General features: G+C 32.3%; 1 protein-coding gene and 1 long non-coding RNA gene across 2 annotated transcripts; both read left to right on the top strand.

The window, feature by feature from the left end:
• Positions 1–699: 699 nt before the first annotated feature.
• On the top strand, positions 700–23012 carry LOC139503796 (uncharacterized). Its single transcript, XR_011659194.1, has 3 exons — positions 700–815; positions 21734–21851; positions 22875–23012. It is a non-coding gene; the product is annotated as an uncharacterized lncRNA (long non-coding RNA).
• On the top strand, positions 4551–13095 carry LOC139503794 (vacuole membrane protein 1-like; the record flags this gene model as incomplete). Its single annotated transcript, XM_071293724.1, has 5 exons — positions 4551–4645; positions 7352–7439; positions 8679–8819; positions 11507–11587; positions 12875–13095. Coding segments are annotated over 5 exons (561 nt in total), but the record flags the coding sequence as incomplete, so codon positions are not given.
• Positions 23013–25144: the final 2132 nt, after the last annotated feature.

Raw genomic sequence — 25144 nt, 5'->3', positions numbered from 1 at the left:
TAACAATTTTTAACGCAACTAAGAATGCATACTACAAGCTATGTGACCTACCGAATTAGACTATTTACTGGATTTGTTATCTCATACGCAACACGACGGGTGCCAAATGTGGAGTAGGATCTGCTTACCCTTCCGGAGCACCTGAGATCACCCCTAGTTTTTGGTGGGGTTCGTGTTGTTTTTTCTTTAGTTTTCTATGTTGTGTCATGTATACTTTTGTTTGTCTGTTAGTATTTTTCATTTTTAGCCATGGCGTTGTCAGTTTGTTTTAGATTTATGAGTTAGACTGTCCCTTTGGTATCTTTCGTCCCTCTTCTATACGTCCTCAATCCTCAATCTTATGGCCTGTTGGCACGAATTGTCCCAATGTGCAGTTTTCCTCTCTGGTGCGTTTTCCTCGACGTATTTTCTCAAGTTCTCTGTGCTTTAAATTTGGTATGCGCTGGTTAAGATTGGGATTGAGGAACAGCAGTATTAAATCTGCCCGTTCTGTGCAACATGAAGTGATCCTGTATATATTAGTGGAGGATATCATTATTCAATATGTAGTGTACATATTATATTCCTACATTCATGGTGGTGGGTTTTGTTCTACACGCCGTAACGGTGTGGTTGTCCTACAAAGGATGTGAAAATTTGGAAGAAGAAGAAGAAGTTTACCTTATCTCCCTTTAGAACTATTTATAGATGGCGCTGTATACAACATGGATGCTGTCTGTAACATTATCAATTTATGTTTTATGTTTACATCTTCATGGCACACATTTAGTAGAGTTATTTGATTGCCAGGGGGATGTTACATCACATTTCAAAAGGTTAGGACTGAAATGTGGACAGAGACGAGATTTTACAGCCGAAATTCTGTCGGAAGGCAATTTATAATGGGTACAACTTCAAGTCAAATCGGCACCTGTTCAAATCGGCACCTTGTTAAATCGGAACTAGTCAAATCAGCACCTATTTAAAGTCAATTCGGCATCCTATAATATTTGATAAAATAAATATAAATAATTCAAAAAATGTATAAATTCATGATCTATTATGGGGGTTGGATTTCTTCTCTTCTCAACGTACTGATGTTTACTTTCCGGCGCATGCCTGGTAAATGTTTTTTAATAAATTTATGTTGATAATTTTTGTCAAAATATAAATTAACAAAATATTTCTTATTCAAAGTTGTTTTTGGTCATATATTTTCATATTTTCAATTTTTACAATTTTTCTTTGTTTTTAATTTATACAATTTTTTTATTTAGTTTTTAAATATTACATTTTTATATCCCCGAGGAACCAGTAATGACGCACCTAACGTTGTGTTTGTCTCTGCATTTAATCTACCATTTAAAAGAAAAAGAAACCCGGAATAGAATGAAAGATTGATCACTTGTTAATGTATTTCAATCATTAAACAGTTGATTTTTGAAACAGTAAAAGCAATAAAAATCATGTTTGCTAACATTACAAACGGACTGTCAACTTATGATGGGTACCAGTAATGACGCACTATAAACAAACCAGTAAAAACCACTTGCAGTGTACCTGATGTTCGAAAAATTGCTTCAATCCGGATAATTTAAAGTTAACACTATTCAACATATTTAATTTTAATAACAAATTTTGACATTTACAGTCACTTTTATGATCACGTTGATAGCAACACAATTTTTTTCATTAATTTAATTGTAACCTATATTTTATTTCAAATTTTATATAAAATTGTTCAAAATTTATCAAAGTGACATATATATTCCATATACTTGAAAATAAGAAGTAATTGCATTCATAAAACAACATTGACATTAAAACATTTATCAATGTATACTTCGTACAATGAATGAAAAAAATCGATAAACAATAGAAAATAATATAAGCGACGATCATTTGTTCTACAGTGATTCCCGCTTATATGTAAAACCATGTCACATGACAGTCATATGATTTGAAAAACACGAACTGGGGCAGCATGTGCTTACATACTTTTGCCGGCCAAAGTGGATTTAGGACTGATAATCATTCTGGGAAGGGTAGACTGTTTTTGACCTTAATAAAATGGCGGAAATTGCATTATCTTTACTAATTCAAGCAATAATAACATTTCTGGACAGAGTTTGAGGCATCTATGTTGTAGTCATATGACCTTCACCATCATGTTATGAATAGTAATTATCGATGACGTCACAGCTTTTGTTTAGAAATATAAAACCCAAAACTAAATTGGTGCGTCATTTCTGGTCCGCGTCAAAACAGGTACCAAGACGAAATTTTTTTCGTCGTATATTGCTATCACGTTGGCGTCGTCGTCGTTGTCGTCCGAATACTTTTAGTTTTCGCACTCTAACTTTAGTAAAAGTGAATAGAAATCTATGAAATTTTAACACAAGGTTTATGACCACAAAAGGAAGGTTGGGATTGATTTTGGGAGTTTTGGTCCCAACAGTTTAGGAATTAGGGGCCAAAAAGGGCCCAAATAAGCATTTTCTTGGTTTTCGCACTATAACTTTAGTTTAAGTAAATAGAAATCTATGAAATTTTGACACAAGGTTTATGACCACAAAAGAAAGGTTGGGATTGATTTTGGGAGTTTTGGTTCCAACAGTTTAAGAATTAGGGGCCAAAAAAGGGCCAAAATAAGCATTATTCTTGGTTTTCGCACAATAACTTTAGTATAAGTAAATAGAAATCAATGAAATTTAAACACAAGGTCTATGACCACAAAAGGAAGATTGGGATTGATTTTGGGAGTTGAGGTCCAAACAGTTTAGGAATAAGGGGCCAAAAAGGGGCCCAAATAAGCATTATTTTTGGTTTTCGCACCATAACTTTAGTATAAGTAAATAGAAATCTATGAAATTTAAACACAAGGTTTATAACCATAAAAGGAAGGTTGGGATTGATTTTGGGAGTTTTGGTCCCAACAGTTTAGGAATAAGGGGCCCAAAGGGTTCAACATTAAACTTTGTTTGATTTAATCAAAAATTGAATAATTGGGGTTCTTTGATATGCTGAATCTAACTGTGAATGTAGATTCTTAATTTTTGGTCCCGTTTTCAAAGTGGTCTACATTAAGGTCCAAAGGGTCCAAAATGAAACTTAGTTTGATTTTAACAAAAATTGAATCCTTGGGGTTCTTTGATATGCTGAATCTAAAAATGTACTTAGATTTTTAATTATTGGCCCAGTTTTCAAGTTGGTCCAAATCGGGGTCCAGAATTAAACTTTGTTTGATTTCATCAAAAATTGAATAATTGGGGTTCTTTGATATGCCAAATCTAACTGTGTATGTAGATTCTTAATTTTTGGTCCCGTTTTCAAATTGGTCTACATTAAAGTCCAAAGGGTCCAAAATTAAACTAAGTTTGATTTTAACAAAAATTTAATTCTTGGGCTTCTTTGATATGCTGAATCTAAACATGTACTTTGATTTTTTATTATGGGCCCAGTTTTCAAGTTGGTCCAAATCAGGAACCAAAATTATTATATTAAGTATTGTGCAATAGCAAGAAATTTTCAATTGCACAGTATTCAGCAATAGCAAGAAATCTTCAATTGCACAGTATTCGGCAATAGCAAGAAATTTTCCATTGCACAGTATTGCGCAATAGCAAGAAATCTTCAATTGCACAGTATTGTGCAAGCAAGTATTTTCAATTGCACAGTATTGCACAATAGCAAGAAATATCTAATTGCACAATATTGTGCAATAGCAAGAAATTTTTTAATTGGAGTTATCTTTCTTTGTCCAGAATAGTAGTTGAATCAACTTAAATCATTGTTTTATACAATATACAATGTATATTCACTTTTACTACCACCTGATAAATTAAAACAATCTTTACCATTCAGTGATAACAAGCACTTTTTTTACATTTAATATTTTATGATGTATTTTTTTTATTGTTTTATACAATAAACAATGTATATTCACTTTTACTACCAACCAATCTTTACCATTCAGTGATAACAAGCACTTTATTTTACATTTTAATATTTTATGATGTATTTAAAAGAGTAGTTATTGTTGCAAACTCTATTAGAAATTTGAATTGATATCAGTTTTGGAAAAAGGGAAACGGGGATGTGAAAAAAAGGGGGGGGGGTTTAAATTTTTTTCATTTCAGATTTCATAAATAAGAAAATTTCTTCAAACATTTTTTTGAGAGGATTAATATTCAACAGCATAGTGAATTGCTCAAAGGCAAAAAAAAACTTTTAAGTTCATTATGTGTCAGAAACCTATGCTGTGTCAACTATTTAATTTTAGATTTAAAAAGTTTATAGAAGAAATCTTTAATTGATTTGTAAAATCTTGACATTTGTTTTGTGTAAAAAAAAACCCATGTAATGTCAAAAATTTGATCACAATCCAAATTCAGAGCTGTATCACGCTTGAATGTTTTGTCCATACTTGCCCCAACTTTTCAGGGTTCGACCTCTGCGGTTGTATAAAGCTGCGCCCTGCGGAGCACCTGGTTTTTCTTGTACTTATTTAATTTCTCCAATGACAATGTGGGGACTTGGGGTATGTGAGCGTGCTCACTAAGGTTCTTTAATTTGTATTATTTCAGGGACCACATATTTCAGCAGTAACATTAGCAGCTTATGAATGTAAATCTACAAACTTTCCAGAACCACCGTATCCAACAGAGTATGTATAAAGTTTATTATACCCCACGCAACGAAGTTGCGGAGGGTATAATGTTTTTGACCCGTCCGTCCGTCCATCAGTCAGTCCTGTTTCTTGTCATCGCAACATCTCTCAAACCACACAACAGAATTTCACGAAACCTTTTCAGATAATAAGGACATACTATGTAGTTGTGCATATTGACGGGAAATTGCGATTCAATTTTTTTTCTAGGAGTTACGCCCCTTTGAACTTATTTACTTTAATGTACTACTGCAACAGTTTGTCATCGCAACTCCTCTCAAACCACACAACAGAATTTCACGTAACCTTTTTAGATAATAAGGACATACTATGTAGTTGTGCATATCGACAGGAAATTAGGATTCATTTTTTTTCCCAGGAGTTACGCCCCTTTGAACTTATTTACTTTAATGTATTACTGCAACAGTTTGTCATCTCAACTCCTCTGAAACCGCACAACAAAATTTCATGAAACTTTGTAGATAATAAGGACATACTACGTAGATGTGCATATCGACAGTAAATTACGATTCAATTTTTTTTCTAGGAGTTACGCCCCTTTGAAATTATTTGATCAATATACTACTGCAAGCTTTTGTCATCGCAACTCCTCTCAAACCACACAACAGAATTTCATGAAACCTTTTCAGATAATAAGGACATACTATGTAGTTGTGCATATCGACGGGAAATTGCGATTCAATTTTTTTTCTAGGAGTTATGCCCCTTTGAACTTATTTACTTTAATGTACCACTGCAACAGTTTGTCATCGCAACTCCTCTCAAACCACACAACAGAATTTCACGAAACCCTTTTTAGATAATAAGGACATACTATGTAGTTGTGCATATCGACAGGAAATTACGATTCATTTTTTTTTCCAGGAGTTACGCCCCTTTGAACTTATTTACTTTAATGTACTACTGCAACAGTTTGTCATCTCAACTCCTCTGAAACCACACAACAAAATTTCATGAAACTTTGTAGATAATGAGGACATACTACGTAGATGTGCATATCGACAGGAAATTACGATTCAATTTTTTTTCCAGGAGTTACGCCCCTTTGAAATTATTTGATCAATATACTACTGCAAGCTTTTGTCATCGCAACTCCTCTCAAACCACACAACAGAATTTCATGAAACCTTTTCAGATAATAAGGACATACTACGTAGATGTGCATATCGGCAGGAAATTACGATTCATTTTTTTTCCCAGGAGTTACGCCCCTTTGAACTTATTTACTTTAATGTACTACTGCAACAGTTTGTCATCTCAACTCCTCTGAAACCGCACAACAGAATTTCATGAAACCTTTTCAGATAATAAGGACATACTACTTAGATGTGCATATCAACAGGAAATTACGATTCAATTTTTTTCCCAGGAGTTACGCCCCTTTGAACTTATTTGCCCAATATACTACTGCAACCTTTTGTCATCGCAACTCCTCTCAAACCACACAACAGAATTTCATGAAACCTTTTCAGATAATAAGAACATACTATGTAGATGTGCATATCGACAGGAAATTATGATTCAATTTTTTTTTTTTATACAATTTTTTTTTCTCATACTTATTTTATTTCTCCAATGACAATGTGGGGACGTGGGGTATGTGAGCGCGCTCACTAAGGTTCTTTAATTTAAAAATGTTGTGTTTAAAATTTTTATACCCCACCTAGGGGCAGTACCTTTTTAGGTCTGTGCGTCGTTTATTTGTCTGTCTATCCTGCTTCAGGTTAAAGTTTATGGTCAAGGTAGTTTTTGATGAAGTTGAAGTCCAATCAACTTGAAACTTATAGCATGTTCCCTATGATATGATCTTTTTTATGTTAATGCCAAATTAGAGTTCTGTCCCCAATTTCACAGTCCACTGAACATAGAAAATGATAGTGTTAATAGGGTATCCGTGTACTATTGACACATTCTTGTTTGCTAATACTTCCCATATTTCTTAATTTAGTAAGATACATGTATCAATGGATTCAGTGAATGCTTTATAAAATTTTGATTTAAAGTTTCTGAAAGACTTGCTTACTCTTAAATTTCACGGAATAGTATGATTGTGTTAATCTTCCTAAATTTTTAACCTTCCAATATAAACAGTATCTTTAAGTAGTTGGAAAGTTATTTTTCATTTGATACTTTTCTACTTCATCAAAAACAAAGTTTTGTGTTCAGTAATATTTTGAAGATTATATATAATTAATTTTCCTGTTTGAATTGTTTTATTTTGTGAATGATAGGAATCAATTCTGAATTTTATAATTTTCTGGATTTTTTTTAATAAATTTCTTATGTTGAAATAGCATTTTTCTTTAATTTGCTTGTGTTTCTTTCCCTATTAGTTGTATGACATATAGTTTCTTAAATATTTATTATAAAAAAGAAGATGTGGTATGATTGACAATAAGACTACTCTCCTCAAGAAACCAAAATGATACAGAAATTAACAACTATAGGTCACCGTACGGCCTTCAACAATGAGCTAAGCCCATACCGCAAAGGCCCGAAATGACAATGTAAAACAATTCAAACGAGGAAAACTAACGGCCTATTTTATGTAATTTATAAAATATATTGATGAACAGATTTAATTTTTAAACTGTGTTAACAAATAATGTCATATATGAATAAATGTATATAGATCCCTTATTTCATACACTAGATTAAATTTAAGTAATCTTGTATTTTTAGAATTGTTTGTCCGGAAGGTGTTACAGATGGCAGCACAATATCATTATGGACTATAATGAATAAAGTCAGACTTGAAGCTATTATGTGGGTATGTCATATATTCAACCTTTATGAAAATGATGTTGTCTCCTAAACTATCATAGCAAATAAAGAAACTCATCATATATATTTAGATAAAATTGAGAATGGATATAGGGAATGTGTTAAAGAGACAACAACCCAACCTGAGAGCAATATTCACCAAAGACCACCAATGGGTCATCAACACAAAGAGAAAAATCCCGCACCCATCAGTCAGGGGACTTACTGAAATAAGTGATTTTTAAATCACTTATTTAAGTAGCAAATTTGAGGTTTTGTCACAAATTGGGATTATGTAGTTTTTTTCAAAATTTTAAACACATAGGTTTAAATAACATCTTTTAATTAGTAAAATTAAAAAAAATGAACTTTTTGCTTCTTTTAAGTAGCAAGGTTTATGCCTTTGATGCTATCATTTAGCTGAAAATTCTATTTTAGTTGAAAAAATGCTATAATAATGGCTTTACATCATGTACATAATGAACTGATACTTTCTTAAAAGATTTTCCCCAGCAGTGGGAGTATTTTTCCTACGAAGTTCAAGGTTTCATCTTTCAGATTATGTAATAAAATTCTACTGTTCGCGATAAAAATTTCACTGTTCGGGGGGTGTTGAAATTAGTGGGGGTTATTAAAATAATGATACTTAAAGAAGTGAGTTTTGGGAAGGAAATTGAGGTCTGATACTTAAACAAGTGATTTTTATGTCATTATCCTAGATTCAGTACAAGGTCATCACCTGAAATGACCTGGTCATCCTAGACAACACAGATGTTGGTTCTGATACTTTAGAAACATAATTAGTCCCTGGATCATTAGTATTCTATATTTAAAGCTACAATAAAATTAAATCACTTCTCCTAGTGATTAACTTGTACTACTTAAATAGGTGATTATTAAAGAAAGACAACTCTAACTTCCAACCTTTATGGCAATAATGTTACTTGAATCAGTGATTTAGAAAATCACTTATTTAAGTAAGTCCCCTGACTGCCCATTACATGCTTTAGCTGGCCTCTAAACAAAAATGTGTACTAGCTCAGTGATAATGGATGTTAAACCCGAAATATATAAATGAACTAAAATTAAAAATCATACAAGACTAACACAGGCCAGAGGCTCCTGACTTGGGACAGGCACAAAAATGCAAGAATATTTTTTATACCACACCATACAAGAAGTACTAATTATTGGATAATTCATATTATAGAGTGAGAGATTAAAAAAATATATCTTTATGTTTCAGGGTGCTGGGACAGCACTTGGAGAATTGCCGCCCTATGTTATGGCAAGGGCAGCCAGGCTGTCAGGGGCAGATCTTGATGACGATGAGTTTGAAGAAATAGAAGAACTCATTCATGAGAAAAAAGAGCATCCTGAAGAATTAGTAAGTCTCACAGGTTATGGTCCGAGTGAGAGTGTGTACTGTTATTTTTGGCCTTTCATGTTTTTGTGGGTGCCTTCTAGTAATCACTCTGTTTTTTATGCCCCACCTACGATAGTAGAGGGGCATTATGTTTTCTGGTCTGTGGCTCCGTTCGTCTGTGCATCCATTCAGGTTAAAGTTTTTGGTCAAGGTAGTTTTTGATGAAGCTGAAGTCCAATCAACTTGAAACTTAGTACACTTGTTGCTTATGATATAATCTTTCTAATTTTAATGCCAAATTAGATTATTACCCAATTTCACAGTCCATCGAACATGGAAAAGGATAGTGCGAGTGGGGCATCTGTGTACTTTGGACACATTCTTGTTCTGTCTATTTTATAATTTTTACTTTTGTCCTTTGTGCATTTTGTTTAATTTTTGTGAAACCATTGACACAATTTAAAATGTAAGTGGCATTCTATCTTTTTTAAACTCCCCTTTCAACAACCTAAGCTTTTGAGGTTTAAATCTAGGAATCAGACTACCTATCTGTCTGTTGGTCACTTTACACAGTTGTAGAACTCTACCTGACAATGTACATGAAGGAATATAATCTTGGTCGTATTATGATAGGGGAGATAATTGAACCTACTTCAATATTACAATATGTGGCACCGTACTCGGGCTTGCAAAATCAATAGTCTTACTGCAAATCTCAAATTGCTGGGCAGCAGTGCAAATTTTGAAGTACTTAAGGCAAGAATTTTGTGATGTTTGCTTACTTTGCGAAATGTTCTGAAAGAGTAGAGGGCACCTTTATTTCTTTTCAAATTCTTTAATGATTATCTGTTCCATACTAATATTCAATTAAAAATATTTACTAATAAATATCAAAATGTAATATAATTCATTAGACATTTCTTATTTCTATTCATAGCATTGCATAATGATGTATAAACTACATTTTTACGTAAGAAGTTATTTATTGGATTTGGTGTTTCAGACAGCTGCTGGCGGATAATTTGGCTACGGTCATCACACGTTCAAGCCATGAATAAATTTAACAGTAATTTACTAAAAGCTAACACCTAATATCAAGTTGTATTTTTTCCCCAATATTTATTATGGATCGGATTTCTACATGTTTTACATACTTACAATGAAATTGTTTACAATTTACACAAAAACTTTCCAATATTTTTTATTTTTTTATTTTGTGTTTATTTAGCATCTGTACAGTCATAACAGTGTTCTAGAATCCTTTTCAACATTTTGAACTATAAACATTTTAAACGACCATGATCTTGAAAGTTGAAGAATTTCACTGAGTGACAAAAAGGTTTTTCTGAATTCCTGTTGCAAAAAGGGAATGGGGACTTATCATACTGAGCTTTTTATGGTAATTGTCTCTTGTAAGTGTAACTCCTCTTTAACATCTATGCACAGACATTGATGATACTTTCTCTAATTTTTGTGCTATTTTCACATTTCCTGACCGGTGTGAGAAAAATATTTCTCCTCACTAGTGAAAAATCTGTTCTCGGCAAATGATTAGTCGAAATTTGATTATGACATCTAAATGTTTTTTTTTTCTTCTGAATTGTCCTATTGTGACGCCATGAAAAAAGGCGGCAATGCCTGATGACGTCGCATATAAAGAACACAAGTTTCTGAAAATCTTTGAAAAAGAAGGATAAAAATCATTAGAGAAACAGATTCCGACACTATAACTCGTGTATTACAATATTTCTCCTCTTGAGACAGTTAAATTTTAAGCCTCGTGCTTTAAATAATAAAATTTAACTGTCTCGAGTGGAGAAATATCGTAATACACTTGATGCAGTGTAGGAATCTATATAGATACAGTTGTTGAACACTACTTGACGGTGTAAACAAAGAAACGTTATCTTGTTCTTACTGTCCGAGTGAAGATAATATTATTTATGGTTTTGGGGATATCCATTTTAAAATTCACTAACAGTGTAGGTATTATACCTCCCTTTTTAAGGGAGCTGTATATAGTAATTGTATGTTTAACTTGTTGGTCTGTTTGTCTGTTCATTCTCATGTCTCATATTTGGACTACTATATCTTCAGAAGTTTTTAGGCATCTTGTTTCTGAACCAGCATTGAAATGGATTTCATTTAAAAAAATTAAAGAATTTTTCTTGCATAATGATATTGAGCACATAAATAACCATATGCTACGTCTTAACAAAACTCACGACTTTGCTTCTTTGTTATGTTGGCTTGATTTGTCACACTTTTTACAGTGCTTAGAGGGTAGGACTTTGTTAGCTTTGTTCACTGTGTTTGTTAGTTATTACTGTAATTAATAACATTAAAGGCACCAATTTTTCTGCACCAGATGTGCATTTTGACAAGAAATGACTCTTCAGCAATGCTTTAGGTGGAAATATTTGAAAATCCAAAACTTATAAAAAAAAAAATAAGAGCATATGACCTAAAACGAGGAAAATATAGCTAGAAGCAAATTAGCAACAAAAAATTTATCCCTTATTTTAAATCAGTTCATATTTCAAGTAGATCTAGAGTTAACAATGGTTAAAAAGTAGAATTAAATGTGTCCAAATGCATTTAAATAGTAAACAAACAAGAAGGATTTGAAATTTCTGTTATCTCAAGCATGATAATTGGAAAAGAATTTTTAATATATTCTTGTCTATTGTTTTATTTTTTATTTTCAGGGATTTATGGAAAAATCTAAATTAGCTGTACATAACCTTGTACAGAAAGTTGGATTCTTTGGTATCTTAGCCTGTGCATCGGTAAGTACTGACCCCCAAGGGTGACTGGGGAATAGAAATATGGTCACTTGGTCTTCTCTCGACTGGCAGTAAAACGCTTGCTGAAGTGGGGTGTCCGTTTGGCTGTGCGGGATGTATCAAGTTCGCAGTCACGTCCGGTCAGAAAGGGGACGTTAAATCCGATGTCTCGTGTAGAGAGAGTGCCACGCTCTTTGCACGTAAAGAACCCTTGCAACAACTCTTTGAGGGGTCCGTAGGTGGCCTGTTGCAAGGCAAAATTTCTTTCCCTATCCAATAAACCCTCATTTTCCAGTGGCAGTCCAAATTTCCCCGACCATCATCCCAGATGGCCTCTATTGTGACAAGACCTACCTATTGTATTTATTGTGAACTTGTTCTCGTCCTGAATATGCATGAAATATTTGCCACTGGACGTTAAGCAACCAACAATCAATCAATCAATCGGTAAGTACTAAGCTAGATAAACATTACTGGGGTTTCTATGTAAGGTTTAATCTTAATAAATGGTACTTTTAATTTGTGTCTGAAATTCTGAATACTGTAAACCAACTTAATTTCGCGACCGATTAATTTTCGCGACTCTTGGGGGAAGAAAAATAACGCGAAATTAAATCGTAGCGAATATGTATAACTTGGATCTTTCCTTATTAAACTATATCAAGTTAACTAAAAAATCGCGAAATTAAATCGCCGTGAAGTAGACTAGCTGGAGATAAACGCGAAATAAAGTATCCGCGAAAATAAGTTGGTTTACAGTATAAAATTGAGAAAGGAAATGGTGAATATGTCAAAGCGACAACCACCCAACCATAGAGCAAACAACAGCCGAAGGCAACCAATGGGTCTTCAATGTAGCGAGAATTCCCGCATCGTAGGTGTCCTTCAGCTGGCCCCTATGCAGGTATTAATCTTAAAAACATCACTTCTGGAAAAACTTTTCCAAACGACAAAACATTTTTTCTATAAACATGGTCAATTTGTCCATTATCAGACAAAAAAACATGCTTTATTTTAATCTGTGCCTCTTTGTTCTTTAATTCTATTTTAAAATCTGTATAAGAAGTCTGTCAGTTAAATATATGAGTTGCAGATGCTCAGATGTTGGTACATATCTATTGATAAAATATTAAATATAGGCTAATTTTAGAAATTGGTATTGTAATCTTTTAAACATTGAAAAAGCATAGATTTTATTTAAGCTTACTTCATTGTGAAACTGGATTGCCTCTGAATTTGTATAAATTCAATTTTGATTGTTTTGATTATAAATTTTACTTTTTTTTACAGATACCAAACCCTCTGTTTGATTTGGCAGGAATAACATGTGGTCATTTTCTCATTCCATTTTGGACATTTTTTGGTGCAACATTAATAGGAAAAGCTGTTATTAAAATGCATATACAGGTAAGTTCTATGTTATGTTGTTGGGTAGCTATATCATAATGAATACTCATTTATTGTAATTCATACACATTTGCAGTGTACTATAGAACTAGAGGCTCTAAAGAGCCTGTGTCGCTCACCTTGGTCTATGTGAATATTAAACAATGGACACAGATGGATTCATGACAAAATTGTGTTTTGGTGATGGTGATGTGTTTGTAGATCTTACTTTACTAAACATTCTTGCTGCTTACAATTATCTCTATCTATAACAGTACTTTCTGTGGAAAATGTTATTGAAAATCTTCAAATTTTAAGAAAATTGTTAAAAATTGACTATGAAGGGCAATAACTCCTTAGGGGATCGTCGTCGTCGTCCGAATACTTTTAGTTTTCGCACTCTAACTTTAGTAAAAGTGAATGGAAATCTATGAAATTTTAACACAAGGTTTATGACCACAAAAGGAAGGTTGGTATTGATTTTGGGAGTTTTGGTCCCAACATTTTAGGAATTAGGGGCCAAAAAAGGGCCCAAATAAGCATTTTCTTGGTTTTCGCACTATAACTTTAGTTTAAGTTAATAGAAATCTATGAAATTTTGACACAAGGTTTATGACCACAAAAGAACGGTTGGGATTGATTTTGGGAGTTTTGGTTTCAACAGTTTAGGAATTACGGGCCAAAAAAGGGCCCAAATAAGCATTATTCTTGGTTTTCGCACAATAACTTTAGTTTAAGTAAATAGAAATCAATGAAATTTAAACACAATGTTAATGACTACAAAAGGAAGGTTGGTATTGATTTTGGGAGTTTAGGTCCCAACAGTTTAGGAATTAGGGGCCAAAAAGGGACCCAAATAAGCATTTTTCTTGGTTTTCGCACCATAACGTTAGTATAAGTAAATAGAAATCTATGAAATTTAAACACAAGGTTTATGACCATAAAAGGAAGGTTGGTATTGATTTTGGGAGTTTTGGTCCCAACAGAATAAGGGACCCAAAGGGTCCAAAATTAAACTTTGTTTGATTTCATCCAAATTGAATAATTGGGGTTCTTTGATATGCCGAATCTAACTGTCATGACTGTGTATGTAGATTCTTAACTTTTGGTCCCGTTTTCAAATTGGTCTACATTAAGGTCCAAAGGGTCCAAAATTAAACTTAGTTTGATTTTGACAAAAAATGAATCAGTTAGGTTCTTTGATATGCTGAATCTAAAAATGTACTTAGATTCTTGATTATTGGCCCAGTTTTCAAGTTGGTCCAAATCGGGGTCAAAAATTAAACTTTGTTTGATTTCATCAAAAATTGAATAAATGGGGTTCTTTGATATACCAAATCTAACTATGTATGTAGATTCTTCATTTTTGGTCCTGTTTTCAAATTGGTCTACACTAAAGTCCAAAGGGTCCAAAATTAAACTTAGTCTGATTTTAACAAAAATTGAAATCTTGGGGTTCTTTGATATGCTGAATCCAAAAATGTACTTTGATTTTTTATTATGGGCCCAGTTTTCAAGTTGGTCCAAATCAGGATCTAAAATTATTATATTAAGTATTGTGCAATAGCAAGTCTTTTCAATTGCACAGTATTGCGCAATGGCAAGAAATATCTAATTGCACAATATTGTGAAATAGCAAATTTTTTTTTAATTAGAGTTATCTTTCTTTGTCCAGAATAGTAAGCAAGAAATATCTAATTGCAAAATATTGTGCAATAGCAAGATTTTTTTTTAATTGGAGTTATCTTTCTTTGTCCAGAATCAACTTAAATCTTTGTTATATACAATATACAATGTATATTCACTTTTTACTAGCAACTGATAAATTAAAATAATCTTTACCATTCAGTGATAACAAGCAGTTTTTTTACATCTTAATATTTTATGATGTATTTAAATGAGTAGTTATTGTTGCAAACTCCATTAGAAATTTTAATTGAGATTAGTTTTGGAATAAGGGAAAGGGGGATGTGATTAAAAAAATTGGGTTCAATTTTTCTCATTTGAAATTTCATAAATAAAAAAGAAAATTTCTTCAAACATTTTTTTGAGAGGATTAATATTCAACAGCATTGTGAATTGCTCTAAGAGAAAACAAAAATTTTAAGTTCATTAGAACACATTCATTCTGTGTCAGAAACTTATGCTGTGTCAACTATTTAATCACAATCCAAATTTAGAGCTGAATCCAGCTTGAATGTTGTGTCCATACTTGCCCCAACCGTTCAGGGTTCAACCTCTGCGGTCGTATAAAGCTACGCCCTGCGGAGCATCTGGTTTATTTTTAGTTTTTTTTGGTATAAGATAAAAACAAGAGTATCTGTTTATTTCAGATGAGGGTAAGTATCAAGGAGCACGTCGTGTGTGAGTGCATCCTTGAAGTTTTCTGTAGTACTGTTTTTGGTAATTTCAGGGGTTAGTTTGTTCCAGTCTTTGATGGTTTGACAGAAGAAAGAAAATTTATAGCTGTCTTTATTGCAATGAATTTGTCTGTAGGATTCTTTATTGGTGGATCTTGTAGTAGACTGACTCTGTTGTAATACATTTTGCGATGGAATGGCTATGTTTTCATTTACAATTTTGTGGAACATTATAAGCCTTGTTCGTAGTCGACGTTCTTGTAATGTTTGCCATTTCATGGTATCTAGCATCTCAGACACACTGCTGGTATTGTGATGTCTATTGCACACATACCTTGCTGCCCGTCTTTGTACTTTTTCCAGTGATTTTATATTTTCGTTTGTAAATGGGTCCCATACAGTACAACAGTATTCCAACTTTGGTCTTATGAGTGTTTGGTACGCTCTTTCTTTAATTGTTTGCGATTGGACTTTAAGGTTTCTTCTGATGAAACCTAAAGATTTATTTGCTTTTGCAGCAGTTTGTTGGATGTGGGTGTTCCAGTTTAGGTCTGCTGAGATGGTGATGCCTAAGTATTTTGCATGTTTTACAGATTCTAAGATGTGTCCATACATGTTATAATAAAAGTGGATGGGATTTCTTTTTGTTGTTATATTCATGATGTTACACTTGTCTGGATGGAAAGACATAAGCCAATCTTTTTCCCATTGTATGGCAGCTTCTAGGTCTTCTTGAAGCTTGAGGCAGTCGTTTTGAGTTTTAATTTGTCGGTAGATTATACTATCATCTGCAAAGAGTCTGATTTTGCTATGTTGGATGTAATCTGGGAGGTCATTTATGTAAATTAAGAATAGTATCGGTCCTAGCACTGTACCCTGTGGGACTCCTGATGAGACTGGTATTTTTGAAGATGACATGTTTTCTAAAAGTACTGTTTGTGTTCTGTTTGAAAGAAAGGAGTCTACCCAGTTAATGATTTGATCTGATATGCCAAAGTATTTCATTTTGTATAGTAATCTTTTGTGTGGTACCTTGTCGAAAGCTTTAGCAAAATCCATGATAATAAGATCTGTTTGTATGTTCTTGTAGTTGTTTTGGAATAATTCATGTATCAGTGATTTTAGCAAGTCCAAATAATTATGACGTCTGGCAAGGCTATTTTAATTTTTTTCTGGGACGCCTTCCTACGACGTCATAACGCCGAAGCCATTTTTTACATCTGGAGTTTGAGAGCAAATTTTGGGGGGAACTTTGACACCTAATTTTAGGAAGTCGTCCCAGAAAAAAAATAAAATAGCCTTGCCAGACGTCATAATTACTTGGACTAGATTTTAGCATGCATTAAAACGCATCAAGCAGCTAGAATGCAAAAGTTTATTATCTAAAGTTTTCCCAACATTCTATGACTGACGTTTTGATAATTTTTCTTTTCAGGTAATTAATAACATAGTTACTTCAAAAACTTCATAAGAAACAACGAAGCCCTGCAATAATTAATGAAAAAATATTAACTACTTCCTGTAGGTCGTGATGTTTTCGCCTGGTTTTTGCATGCTGGGATTTAAAATACAATCATTAAAAGTCTTGGCTTTTAATCATATTTTAACGTAATTGTAAGCTCACCAATGACTTATGCTTTATCTAATAACCATCTGATAATAAGAAGATAAAACACACAGACGTGCAATTGTACACATTCATGAGATAAATTTTCTATGTAAAACGTATATATTTGAATTATTTTTGTAGACAACACAAAAAGTTATAAATTTATTTTTAATTAATGCATTTTCGGACTAATTAAGTGAATAAATTAACGTACAATAATCTGTTAAGACAATATGTTGGTGTACTCTTATTGATTGACCTTTTACTACCTCTGCTATGACTGTGTGTGTATTCACGGTTCTGTGGCAATACTCGTAGATGGCTTGTTGAAAGGTAAATTGTTATTTGCACTTCAGTATTTAACCACGCCTCTAGGGCACACCTTGCCAGGTGTGACTGTCTATTCGGATCAGTGGATTATAAAACAAGGGAGCATTTACAATGTAATACACACATTTAAAGTACATACTCAAGTTGGTGACGAATAAAAATAGATCGCCGTGGAATTATTTAATTATATTTGGTGCTATTATCATGATTATTTATTTGAATTCAAATAAGTTAATTTACTAAGAAATAAACAATTTTTGGTTAAAGACGGGAAACCTAATTCATGTGTCAGAATGAAATGATATACACCGCTTGTCCTTGATTTATGTCTCATAAAAAAGGGGAACTTAGAAATTAGAAATAGCTTAACCAAAGCATTTTGATTGTCTTAATTAGGCAAAAAAATGTACGAGTTAGACTTTTGAAAGCCATGTATTAATTAATATCTGAAACTATCTGAAGATAACTCTACCGAAGCGGAATATAATATGTACGAATACTTTTGTTTTCACATCTTTTCACATTTATGATTAATTATTGTTATCTATTGTTCATTTAATTACTTAATTAGTACCTATATGTCTACTGCTTGGCATTAAATCTCTGTGTGGAAGGAAGGGATTATTACAAATAGATTATATTATTTGGATGAGGATTTGAGCTAGCCTATAAAAACACATTAATTAGTTAACATACATTCAAGACCAAAGGATATTAACTTTGATGATTCAATTAACTTTTACTTAAAAACAACAGACAACGAATTTAATGTCATCTTTCCCTATTTTTGAATGTAATTATAAGTCTGTTCAACTGGCAAGAATACCCCTAAAGCGGACAAGCAGTTTATTCTTTAAGTTGCTGTCATTGAATATCAAGAAAGAAAATAAATCCCGAAATTGATTTGAAACTGTACGTAATACTTAATAGTTTTCCTAGAAAATATTCACATCCCTTGGGGATTATCAGTGTACCTCCAGTTGCATATATATATTACATGAATGTCGGAACAATTGTGATGATGACGAATTTCTTCCTTTATTCGAGAACAATCTATTTGATATATAAATCTGTGATTTTACTATGTTCATAACTTTGATGAACCAAAGCAAGTTATATATCGACCTGTATTTAAATCAAATTGGTTCTCTTCTTCTTCTTCTTCTTTTGGTATACAAAAGTCTATCGAATTCGTTGATTACATACCGTTGGCATACGTTGACTAGTCTATTTACAAAACTTTTACCCAAATTTACACAAAATGTATGTTCCTTTCTTATGTTCAATGTATACATGTATATATTTTAAATTACGCTATAGTTCCGTAACTTTCTATCCAGGCGTATAAACGAATCGACAACAAGTGCGTACATTTTTTAAATCAATATCTGGTATGTTCCAATCTGTCCTTTACTATTGACAACGAGTATATATTACATTTTTCCAAATAAACCCTTGGAAAAAATATGTAAATAGATTTCTACTTTCTTCAAATCTTTGTGGTTTATAGACATATCATGATTTTTTTATCGGAGAAGATGACAAAATAGCGGAATGCAGACAATTGATACTCAAAATTTAAAATCAATGGTGATCTCTTCAGGGCTTCCAAAAAACATTTGAGCCAGCCGGACATTTTATATCTGATCCCGATTTTAATCCCTTAAGAGTAAAGACTAAGTCACAAAAGGCAATTATGGTAATCAGAAGGCCATTCCAATGATAATGACATTAGATTAAAAAACGATTTTAAACTTTACTTTGTTTTGGATGTTTGGATGTAAACTGTTAAATTGGCAGTGCATCATTCGAAGTGTGCACATCAGCGTGCTCATATCTACCATAGACTCTTTATTTGTGCAAAATGACATGTCAAAAACTTCATTTTCGTTTTTAAAATCACGTTTTTCTAAAACCGGATGTTGACTTGACAATGGTAAAACATGGACCATAAACGGATACGTAAAATCCGTGTACGTTTGCAAAGCATGACTGTGAGTGAAGAAGCTCTTTCCACGTTATTTCTTCAACAAAATGCTTGAAATGAACGTTTAGATAAAGGTATCAATGATAATTTTAGCATTTTGAAGAAATAAAGGATGCATAATTAAATTTCCCACCTTTGCACATGCGCACACGTGTTCTAGTTCATTCGACGTAGTTCTGACGATTTTTCATTTAAACCTTTTAAATTTTTTTATCAAATCATGTAGATAAACTAATTTCTTATAATTTTAATCTTTTGGACTTAATCAATGAGCTACAAACCGCTGAAATATAAAAAAATAATTGTGAATAGACCGATCAATTTATTACGATGTCCGGTACTGACTACTGAACATAGTTTACCTGTCACCTGAACAGGTAGATATCACCTGTCCAACAACTAATTAGCCTTGATTAAAATTAGAAAGTATTGAAGTAGGGGTTGTTTTGATAGTAATTAATCATCATGTCACTTTTATGACCGGAAATGTGTAGATGTTAAAGGCAAAAGGTTGGGTCAAAAAGATCGTGAATTATGTTAAAATGACCGAAAAAGCCTTGAAAACTAAAATGTATATGACCGTTTCATGCTTTGCCCAGCCGGACTTTAACCGGACATTAATCAAATGTCCGGAATATATGACCGTTTTGGAAGCCCTGGATCTCTTATCTAGCGGAATAAAACTTTAATATCTATAAATTTGAGCATTTTTATACAGAATGGACATAATATCAATTTTTGATTGTTTTGCGAAGTTTCCCTTTAAACCAACAATCCTGCAAAATGTTCAACTGGTTAAAAAATGTATAAAAAATATCCATTACCTCTTATACATAATTAAAAATACACATTTAGTTTATATGAGAGAAAAAAATATTTACATCAACCCCAAAAAATGTGAATAAAATTAAGTGAATATCTCTAGACAACCTCTTCCTTAATTAACTCTTCTTGCGTAAATACTGAAAAATTTCTGGACAACCCATTCCTTATTATACCCCCGCTTTAAAAAAGGGGGGGTATACTGTTTTACCTCTGTCTGTCCTTCCGTCAGTCCCATGAATATTTTCGTCGCATTTATTGAAATCTACGTTTTGTATTACGAAAATCTTAGATTGAAACCATTTTTCTCTTAAAAAAAGGTTTGTTGGTTTATTTTTACAACTTTCCAAAAAATACTTTCTGTCTCTTCCGGTACTACTTTTCTATTGAGAGCGAACAATTTGATTTTGAGCTTAATACATTTTATGCTTCTTCATAAAGTGATCATAATTGGCTTTAGTTTACGTTTAATCCATTTAATCCATTAAAAGCGTCATTCATTCCCAATCTCTTGTCAAACATTGTTTATTGTTGGACTCATTTTTGTTAAAAAAAAATTTGGCTGCCATTGCACACTACGGTTCGGAACCGGACCAGATATGACAAAAATCCGCATTTTCACGATAGAGAACTTCGCATAAAAAGACTATTTTTCTGAAAACTTTGTCAAAAATATATATATCATTTTGATGTAAAGATTAGAAACAACTGGAACTAAATCATTGGCCCAATTGGGTACCTTGAAACAATGAATTTCATAGACATGATGAAGAAAAAAGTTTTTAAATTGAGATTTTTTTGCTATTTATAACACTTTCTTTACTCTTTTGATATAAAAAAAAAGGTTCCTTTTTTGTACTAGATATTTATATGTTTATCATTGTATATATATACAAGTTGCACTATGATAAATCATTCATTCATTTTACTTTCATCATGTTCATGACTTATAGTAACTGAAACCATATATATATATTTTTATTTGGCACAAGAGGCAAAAAATAATTCTGTAACTATAAATGAATAAATAAAACAAACTGAAACAACTGTATTCATGGTATTAGTGATTAGTCTAATTGTATTCTCAGTAATGAATTGAACAATATAAACATATACATGTATAACATAAAGGAAATCAATGGAAATAGAGCATCGCTGAGACGCGACAAATGACACAGTTAATTTTTTTTTACGCCAAATGGGATGCTATCTTCTGGGGATAACACTGCACTTGTAAGAAAGGGACTTCAGGATCAGCCTTTCTGAGATCCATAAATAATTGTACTACAAATGTAGCTATTTCTTCATAATATAATAGTGAAAAAAAAACCTATTATTAATGTTGTTAATCATAAATATGAATCCAGCTGTTCACAATCTTTTTACCGATTTACTCCTATCACAATTTTATAGTATTGAACACAATCATGACAATATACATGTATACACATATACATACATGTTCATGTATGTAGTATATATGCACATGGGTAAAACATTTTTTGATGAACTGAACATGATAGATATATATTTTTTTAATTTCTACTTCAGGTGGAAAATATTAGCTGCAGTTTATCATTGTTTATTATGATTTTCAAATGTTTGCATAACATGGACAGCTTATGACATATGATTTTTTTCTTCAATTTGCACAGGATTATGTATAGTCTGCTACAACATATACAAGAGATGCAGTCAAAAGAATGCTACATGTATGACTGAGGAAGAGAATTACCAGCTCAGCTACAAGTACCACCGGAGCCATTAATAGATGTATGTACATGTACAAACAAAACTTTTAAAAAAAATGTTCTTAGTTCATGTAGCTATAAACATGTACATGTAATGTATACTTTATACATGTACATGTAGTTCATTATGATTGTCTAGTCCAGTACATGTACATGTAAGTCATGAAAAAAATCTAATATATCAAAAATGTAAAGTTCTTACATTTTTATGGTCTACTACCTACGATAGTAGAGGGGCATAATGTTTTCTGGTCTGTGCGTCTGTCCGTCCTTCCGACCGTCCGTCCTTCCGTCTGTCTGTCTGTTCGTTCAGGTTAAAGTTTTTGGTCAAGGTAGTTTTTGATGAAGTTGAAGTCCAATCAACTTCAAACTTAGTACACATGTTCCCTATGATATTATCTTTCTAATTTAATTGCCAAATTAGAGTTTTGACCCCAATTTCATGGTCTACTGAACATAGAAAATGATAATGCGAGTGGGGCATCCGTGTACTATGGACACATTCTTGTTAATACTTTGCATGCTTTGATTAAATATTCATGTTTTAATTTGTCAATGATCTGGAAATGATCAAAAATTAAAAAAAAAGTAACCTTGATTGGCATAAATGAAAACTTGGCCGAAAAGGACTTAAAATGAAATTGAAAAAAAAAAATATGTAATGATCTGCCCGAAAAGCATGAAAAGGACTTCAAATGATTTTTAAATTTTTTTTTTATGTAATGATCTGTAAAAAGAACTGTGTTATCTCTAAAAGTAGGAGCTATATTGTGTCACTCCATTTGTCCTTGGCCAGTTGGTCCTAAAAAATTCAGTGACTCAATTTCAGTCACATGTTTCTCTGAAACTACTTCTTATACTGACTATTTTATGTATGAGCTTCACAGTGATAACTTGTAATATTTGAGCACTTTTCAGATCTATCAAACACCTACACAATGTACATGTACTGCCTGTAAGCAGAAAATTGGAACTACAAGGGGGATAATTGGTATTTGTAATATGACATTGCTGCCTTCTTGTTAAAATTTCATAATTTTTGCAGGAAAATCAATTTGATCCAGAGAGTCATTACAATACTAGGAAAAGAAAATATGTTTATGCATCTCAAACCAGTGATAAGGTAATTATGGACAATGATGGATAATAACTTCAACTGCTTTGTGAGCTCTTGTTGGATGAGTGGCAGCTGGCATTTTTACATCTGCTGTTCTTCAAATTACATCTTTCAATCTTCTCCTCTCAAACTGAATAGCCAATAAGAAGTACATATATATTGAAGTACAAGTAATTCATGATAAAAAAAATCTTTAAAACTTTATCCTCTGAATTTCTGAGCCAATCAGGACAACACTTGTGAAATGGTCCATAGATGATCCTCTTTGAAAACTAATGTACATGAGGTGACCATTTGGATTCCTGTAATGTATTTGAATTTTGAAAATTTGGCCTTACTTTTAAATTGGTCCACATTGAGCATGTTGAGGTCCAAAGGATCCCAAATTAATCTGTGTGATTACACCACAAACTAATTATTCTGGTACTACGATATGCTTATACTAACTGCATTAAGATTTTTTATTTTTGAACCAATTTAAATTAATCCATATTAAAGTCCAAAAAGTCCAATATTATAAAAAAAAGAAGATGTGGTATGATTGCCAATGAGACAACTCTCCACAAGCAATGACGACAAAGAAATTAATAATAATTGCCTTTAGATTAGTTCACATTTAGATCCAAAGGGTCCAAAATTAAACTTTGTTTGATTTTAATAAGAAGAAAAAATGAAATTTGTATCCATATTTTAGTGTTTGTGTCCAGTTTTCAAATTTTCTTAAATTTCAGAGACCAATTAAATTTCGTTCGATTTCAATAAAAATGAATCATATTGGCTATATTTAGATTTTGATTTTGAGCCTTTGTATCAAATTGGTCCAAATTTATGTTCAAATTAAGCTTTGTTTGATTTTATCAAAAATTTAATTCTTGGGGTTTCTGATATGCTGAATCTAACCATGTGTATTTAGATTTAGAATATTGGGTAATACAGAAGGTAATGTAATGTCATACATGTCATATATTAAGTTCTTTGATCAAATTCTTTAAGTCAGGAACTTTTGATGTGTCAAATATTTAATCACAATCCAATTTTAATATAATTTTATATAATTTAAATTTTTATAAAATTATTGTTGATTAGAAATTTAGGATAGATACAGTAAGTCTCACAGCCATCCAATATCATGAATATGATGACAATTAGCATGTTCATGTAGCCTAAGATTATACCTTGATATTGGTTTATTTGAGAAATTTAAAACATAGAGTTTTATATACCTTCAATACTTGCAAACATCATGAACATTATAGGATTAAACACATTTTTTCTAGAGGTTATTGCTGTAATGGCTGTGTAAACCGGGGCGATTAACTCACAAACTAAATATTCAGATTTGTATATATATGTCAAGTTTGTGAGCAGGGTTTCCCCTGGGTCAATTATTAATTTTGCCACCTCTTTCGCCAGAACAATATATTTTTCGCCACTTTATTATTTTATTCGCCAAGTATCATAAATATACTGTTTGTTTGAAATTTCCCTTCTTTCTATCTTCTCCCCCTCCCCCAACCAAAATGAGTTTGCCCTATTGTTGTCTATGATTATTCTCAAACTCATCTTTTAGTTTACATTGTAAATTGTAATGAAGAAACACTAAACACTACTTTTTATACGATGGCAAAAATTGAAAATTTTTTGGTCGTTTATTGGTATCACGTTGGGGTCAGCGTCGTTGTCGTCGTCCGAATACTTTTGGTTTTCGCACTAAAACTTTAGTTTAAGTAAATAGAAATCTTTGAAATTCAAACACAAGGTTTATGACCATAAAAGGAAGGTGGGATTGATTTTGAAAGTTTTGTCCCATCAGTTTAGGAATTAGGGGCCAAAAAGGGCCCAAATAAGCATTTTCTAGGTTTTCGCACTATAACTTTAGTTTAAGTGAATAGAAATCAATGATATTTTGACACAAAGTTTATGACCACAAAAGGAAGGTTGGGATTGATTTTGGGTGTTTTGGTTCCAACTGTAAGGAATTAGGGTAAAAAAAGGGGCCCAAATAAGCATTATTCTTGGTTTTTGCACAATAACTTTAGTATAAGTAAATAGAAATCATTGAAATTCAAACACACGGTTTATCAACACAAAAGGAAGGTTGGGATTGATTTTGGGAGTTGAGATCCCAACAGTTTAGGAATTAAGGTCCAAAAAGGGGCCCAAATAAGCATTTTTCTTGGTTTTCGTACCATAACTTT

This window comes from Mytilus edulis, chromosome 14 (assembly GCF_963676685.1).
Source record: "Mytilus edulis chromosome 14, xbMytEdul2.2, whole genome shotgun sequence".
Taxonomy (NCBI): Eukaryota; Metazoa; Mollusca; class Bivalvia; order Mytilida; family Mytilidae; genus Mytilus; species Mytilus edulis.
The sequence above is the reverse complement of the archived record's forward strand: the minus strand, read 5'-3'. Positions and strand labels throughout refer to the sequence as shown.